Source organism: Vicia villosa, unplaced genomic scaffold, assembly GCF_029867415.1.
Source record: "Vicia villosa cultivar HV-30 ecotype Madison, WI unplaced genomic scaffold, Vvil1.0 ctg.001627F_1_1, whole genome shotgun sequence".
Lineage (NCBI taxonomy): Eukaryota > Viridiplantae > Streptophyta > Magnoliopsida > Fabales > Fabaceae > Vicia > Vicia villosa.
The window spans coordinates 333,366-339,743 of record NW_026705678.1 but is presented as its reverse complement, the minus strand read 5'-3'; the positions used below and the strand labels follow the sequence as shown (position 1 = coordinate 339,743).

The 6,378-nt window shown below is 34.3% G+C and overlaps 1 protein-coding gene across 3 annotated transcripts; it reads left to right on the top strand.

Moving 5' to 3' along the window:
* Nucleotides 1–719: 719 nt before the first annotated feature.
* Nucleotides 720–6,035, top strand: LOC131636089 (prolycopene isomerase, chloroplastic-like). Of its 3 annotated transcripts, none has more exons than XM_058906737.1 (13): nt 720–1,308; nt 1,922–2,128; nt 2,226–2,325; nt 2,484–2,566; nt 2,843–2,899; nt 3,692–3,844; nt 3,940–4,018; nt 4,143–4,291; nt 4,404–4,538; nt 4,649–4,762; nt 4,859–4,969; nt 5,083–5,191; nt 5,601–6,035. In XM_058906737.1, the coding sequence occupies exons 1-13, from the start codon at nt 898–900 to the stop codon at nt 5,672–5,674; spliced, it is 1,782 nt and encodes a 593-aa protein (XP_058762720.1). In that variant the 5' UTR covers nt 720–897; the 3' UTR covers nt 5,675–6,035. The 3 variants fall into 3 exon arrangements, with proteins under 3 accessions (XP_058762720.1, XP_058762723.1, XP_058762721.1); XM_058906740.1 differs by having other exon boundaries at nt 1,256–1,312; XM_058906738.1 differs by lacking the exon at nt 720–1,308 and having other exon boundaries at nt 2,007–2,144.
* Nucleotides 6,036–6,378: the final 343 nt, after the last annotated feature.

Genomic DNA, 6,378 nt, shown 5'->3' with positions numbered 1-6,378 from the left:
AAGAAAATGAATTAAATAATAACTTCTATATTTGAATGCAACATATACCGTCCAGGATCATCTTCATGATATTTCAATTAACATTTTCAATAAATTCTTATAAATATTAATAAATCTTGAAACCACATTATGATATTGTCAATATTTATGATTTCATCTCCCAATTGCAATGCCAATTAAAAAATAATTCTCTTTTGCGCCACTTGGTTATACTCTTAACATGTAAAGCTAGTTTTTATTTCAATTTTAAATTATATTAAAAATATTATTTTATTAATATAATGAGAGAGGTAGGTTTTTGATATGGATAACTTTTGGGATTTTGATATGAATAACCTTTTTGAAATCATAAGAACTTTGGAATACTAAATGAAAGTTGTATTGGGTCTGTTTTTTCAAAGAAAATGAACCAAATATCTTGAAAACTAAATATACATTAATTAGCCCTGCTGAAAATTTAATTATTTGTCTAAACATATTAATGAAATAATTAATTAAATATAAAAATAAATATAAAGATAAATATAGCAATATTTCTATTATTAGTATTTTTAAAAATAGCAAGGACTCTAATATTGTGACAAATGGCAAACTTGCCAAAATACTCATTTTGCTTTATTATATTGTATGATTAATAATAGATAATACATCACAAAAATTATGGGACTAAAATATGGTCGATCCCTAGGGTGAAAGAGTAATTCGCTAGTGTATTTTAAAAGAATTTCTCTAATTTTCAGGTTCCGGCATTAAAAAATGTAAACTGTTATTTGTCGTCGTCTCCACTAGGAATCAATTTTTATGTGCAAATGGAATCAGCACCATTATCATTTTCATGGCATTAACCCACTTCAATTCCCACCTCCATTTTCTCACTAAATAACCAACCTACCAACCATGCTCACTTCACCTTTACTCTCCGTTTCTAACCCCATCATCAACTACCATCACATCCCACCTTTAAAGTTTCAATCTTTACCCTTAGGTAGATACGGAAGAACTGAATTTTCATCTGGGTCATGCTCTAATGCTTCTAGAAGAAAAAGGGTCTTGGTGAAAGGGGCGGTGAAGTTGGAGGAAGGAGTGGTGGAAAGTGAGAAGAGAGTGAATTTGGGTGAAGGGTTTGATGCAATTGTTATTGGGTCTGGGATTGGTGGGTTGGTTGCTGGGACTCAGTTGGCTGTGAAGGGTGCTAGAGTTTTGGTTTTGGAGAAGTATGTTATTCCTGGTGGAAGCTCTGGGTTTTATCAAAGGGATGGTTATACTTTTGATGTTGGGTCGTCTGTCATGTTTGGTTTCAGTGATAAGGTTAGTTTGTTTTATTGAAAAAAAAAAAGAATTTTGTATTTTGTTCGAAGTCAACGTTACGATAATAAAGTAAAGTAAGTGTAGCATAGATAATGATGTTGCGTTGAATGTGTGGTAAGACCAGAGATGAAATGAGCAGAAATGAAAATATTAAAGAGAGTGTTGGAGTAACACTCCTAATAGTAGAGAAGATGGTGGAAGACTTGTGTTTGTATGGTTTAAGCATGTTGAGAGAAGACCTATAGATTCTGTGATAAAGAGAGATAAGTCAAACAAGTAGACGAAGAGGAAGACCTAGAAAGACTATAAGAGAAGTTATTAGAAAGATCTCAAAATTAAGGATTTGGATAGAGTCATGGTCCTAGATACAATATTATAGCGAAGGTTGATTTATGTAACGACCCTACTTAATGGGATAAGACTTTGTTGTTGTTAGGAGTTTATGTTACAGGGAAGAAATTTGATTGTATGTCTTACTGAGAAGAGATTATGTCACTCATGTTCACAAGTTGTTTTTCACCTTGTTGAAAAGAGCTTATGCTTTTCACGATAACTTATGAAAGCTACTTAAAAACTAATTATGGTTTTCATGAATTGTCTTAAATTTGTGTAGGGTAATCTTAATTTGATAACACAAGCATTGGAGGCAGTTGGCTGTCGGATGGAAGTAATACCTGATCCAACGACAGTTCATTTCCATCTACCCAACCACCTCTCAGTTAGAGTACACAAAGAATATGATAAGTTTATCGAAGAATTGACCAGTTATTTTCCCCATGAAAAGGATGGTATCCTCAAATTCTACGGTGAATGCTGGAAGGTTTGTCTTAATTGAGGTGACTGCAGACCCCTTGTAAGGCGTTTTTGCCTCCGATTATAATTATTTTTTTAACAAAGCTTTTATCTTTGATGGTTAGATTTTCAATGCCTTGAATTCGTTGGAGTTGAAGTCACTTGAGGAGCCAATCTACCTTTTCGGACAGTTTTTTCAGAAGCCGCTCGAATGCTTAACATTAGGTACTTTCATGTCTTATATGTTTGTTTCGAGTATGAGGCTACAAAGCTAAAATCATAAACTTCAATTTCGAGGCTGCTTTCTATTTACATCTTGCATATTTTCTTAGTATTTGATTGGTAGGGCCATTAGCTTTTCTGATGACGTTATTATATCGCAGCCTATTACTTACCACAAAATGCTGGAGCGATAGCCCGGAAGTATATTCAGGATCCACAGTTGTTGTCTTTCATAGATGCAGAGGTAGATACAATTAGTTATTCGGTTCAGTCGGAAGGTTTACCTATTTTTTATGGAAAGTGTTAAATGTCATGAAGAGTTATTCTATGAATCGTGTTTCAAATGACTTGGAGTTAATAAATGAGAAATTGATTGTTGTCGATTCTGGAAAAGACATTGAAGCTAAAATAAAAATGCCACATTAGCTTTTCATGTTAAATAGCACTACTCATTCATTAATTATTCAGTTTATTGGCATATGATTGACAATTTTCATTCATAAAAACTCTGTTATTGCAGTGTTTTATAGTGAGCACCGTCAACGCTTTGCAGACTCCAATGATCAATGCTAGCATGGTAACTTGTTCACCTAGCCTTTTGCATTCTTTCATTTCATGCAATGTTCTTATTGCACTTTTGAAAGTGTCAAAGAGAAATTATGCTTCCATTTCATTGCAAGATCATTTAGTGACGAGATAACCAAAATAAAATTGACTTGAATATGATCCGACATTGACTGCTTTTGGTTTAGATTTTACAAATAGTTTAGTATATAATTTATTCTTCTAAGCATGTAAAATGAAAATCCCATCCTTCCATTATTATATACTCCCTCAGAACCACAATAATTGTCACATTTGCGTATTTCATACAAATTAAGAAAAAACTATAAATGAAAGATAATGAATAGTAATGTTACCAAATTAACCTGATGTACTATTGATGCATTCATTATTACCATAAACCCTCGCTAGTGGACGGTGAGATTGGTCCTTCGAATTAGCGGTCTTTGGACTAGATACTGAGTTTTTCAAAAAAGGGGGTACAATTGGAAAAACGTAATTGATATTACCGTGAAAATTATAAGTAGCATTGATTTTAGGTCAACTTTTTCTATGCATGTGACTATTATTATGAGATGGATGTAGTACTATGTTTTGGACCTGTTGTTTTCCTATCTAATAAATAACTGATTTTAAAATAATGAAACGATGATGCAGAAGCACCGCGTTGACTATTATAGTGGTTTGAAATAGAAACTTGCTTGCAAGTCAAAATAGTGAAAACACCAATGTCAAGTATACAAGTTGCATAATTCACCTATGTCTCTATTTCCCGCTTCTTTATTTGATTCATTTTTGTCTACAGGTTCTGTGTGACCGACACTTTGGTGGGATTAACTACCCTGTTGGGGGTGTTGGTGGCATTGCAAAGTCGTTGGCAAAAGGTCTAGTTGATCAGGGTAGTCAAATACTTTACAAAGCAAATGTCACGAGTATTATCACCGAGCAGGGCAAAGCCGTAAGTGAGATATCATATTAGCAATGACGATCACATGTTTAGAAAGTTATTTATTTTTGATTCTCAAGATTTGTAGTTGTACTATACTTTTGTAGGTAGGAGTGAGGCTTTCCGATGGCAGAGAGTTCTTTGCCAAAACTATAATATCAAATGCTACCAGATGGGACACATTTGGTTGGTTTCAAATACTAGTCTTTATACATTTTTTCCTGTTAATGTTCGAATATTTTCATCTTGTCTCTTTCTCCGCCTTCATTAATTCTTTATTAATCCCAAATTGCACGTTGTTACATCGTAGGAAAGTTAATTAAAGAAGAAACACTTCCAAAAGAGGAAGAAAACTTCCAGAAAGTTTATGTTAAAGCTCCATCTTTTCTTTCAATCCACATGGGAGTTAAAGCAGAGGTTTTGCCATTAGATACAGAATGTCACCATTTTGTGCTTGAGGTAGTTGGAAGTTTCCTCAACTTAGAAGTCTTTGTTACCGACTAAGATAATGCTGTAACAAATTGGCCTTTGAATGAAAATAACTGTTTCTCTTTCATTTGCACTTATCTAGGACAACTGGACCAAATTGGAAGAGCCTTATGGAAGTATCTTTTTGAGTATACCAACTATACTCGATTCATCATTAGCTCCTGAAGGTCGTCACATCCTCCATATATTCACAACTTCTTCCATGGACGACTGGAAGGTAGGCTAGGGCTTAAGAAGAAACTACGTTTTTCCTCTTGCTTTCTTCTTTTGTTCTTATGCTGTTACATGTAAATCTTGAAATATAAACGTCCTTGTTTTCTGTTCCAGGGTCTCTCAAAAATTGAATATGAGGCAAAGAAGCAGGTGGTAGCAGATGAAATCATAAGCAGATTAGAGAAGAAGTTGTTTCCAGGTCTTAAATCATCCATTGAATTTATAGAGGTAAAGCTAAATCCTGTGTTAGCCAAATCCTTAATATTTACGGATATGTTTTTTTTCTTTCTTCCTGAACCTTTTAACCCCCAACTCTAACTCTAGGTAGGGACACCAAAGACACATCGACGATATCTAGCTCGTGACGAGGGTACTTATGGACCAATGCCACGCAGCATCCCGAAGGGGTTATTAGGAATGCCATTTAATACGACAGTAAGTCTACTTTCAAAAAATGATTGAATGACAGATTTGGTTCTAGAACATCCTGCTATGCTATGCTTTCGGAATGAATACGCTGATTAAAACTCGATAAAACTTGCTTTCAGAGCATAGATGGTCTTTACTGTGTTGGAGACAGTTGCTTCCCTGGGCAAGGTGTTATTGCTGTAGCTTTCTCAGGAGTTATGTGCGCTCATCGAGTAGCTGCTGATATTGGTAAGCCAGAGCTTTCACATTCCATAGTTTGAAACTGCTTGCAAATTGAAAGTATATAACGATGAAAAGAAAAATATTTATTATTCTGAATGTGTAGAAATCATTTAATATTTTCTTTTTTATATAATCGAACATAAAAAAATTGTGTTCCTTCTTGAAATCATGTCCAAATGTGTTTCATCGTGGAAGCTAGTCAGCTACAACCTGCCACTTCAATATTATCGCTTGTTTGTATACTTTTCGCGCGGATCCAAACACTCATTTAATAGTTATATAAGTGATTCTTAACTAGTACTTTTATGGCACCGGTTTATAAGATTCGATCAATTGAAATCTGTAAAAAAAACCCAATTAAACTTATTGTTAAATTTAACATTCTTGATATTGATATTTTTTATTTAAAAAACAGGGTTGGAGAAAAAGTCACCTGTTTTAGACGCCATGCTGCTTCGGTTGCTTGGTTGGTTCAGGACACTAGCATGAGTCTATTTATTATCCTGTATAATAACACTACCTTTTTTTTATAATTTCTTTATTTTTTGTTGAGGGAGAAAACCAGATTCGTCACATTTACAGTTATAGAATTAGGGTGTCCGATCATACAACTTTTACATTCTGAGATGTATTTTAAAGCAAATTTTGTGAAGTTGGAATTGTGAGCTGTCCCGTCACAATTCAGTCGCCAAGATTGCTTAGCAGGGAGCAGTTGCGGGCTTCTATAAGTGCAAAAGAATGCAAATTCAGGAGCAAGGGGCTGTGAAGTGTAAAATGTAAATGATATCTGTATGTTCAGTTTTCTTTTATCCGAACAGATTTTTACTTATACAAGATATCCTTGCTGTAACTATGCATTTTATTAGCCGATTCATATTCAAACAAAGTAATAATGTAGATGATTTGCTCTTTTGTTCTTTGGTTAGTTTTTAGGGCTTGGTTGTCGATAGCGCACTATATCGGCATAGCATAGGGAAACCGAACCTTACCGCGACGCTTTTGGGCTGCTAAGCGCTATTGATAGCGGCACTTTTGCGGTGCAATCGCAGTTCTATAGCGGTTTGCATACCACTATTGTGAAGATTAGGGTAAATTTGTATATTCAATTTTTTTAAGGTCAAATTGATATTTTGACCCTTTTATTTGACCTAATATAAAAGCACAGGTGTTAGCTTTAGGTCATTTCACGTGTT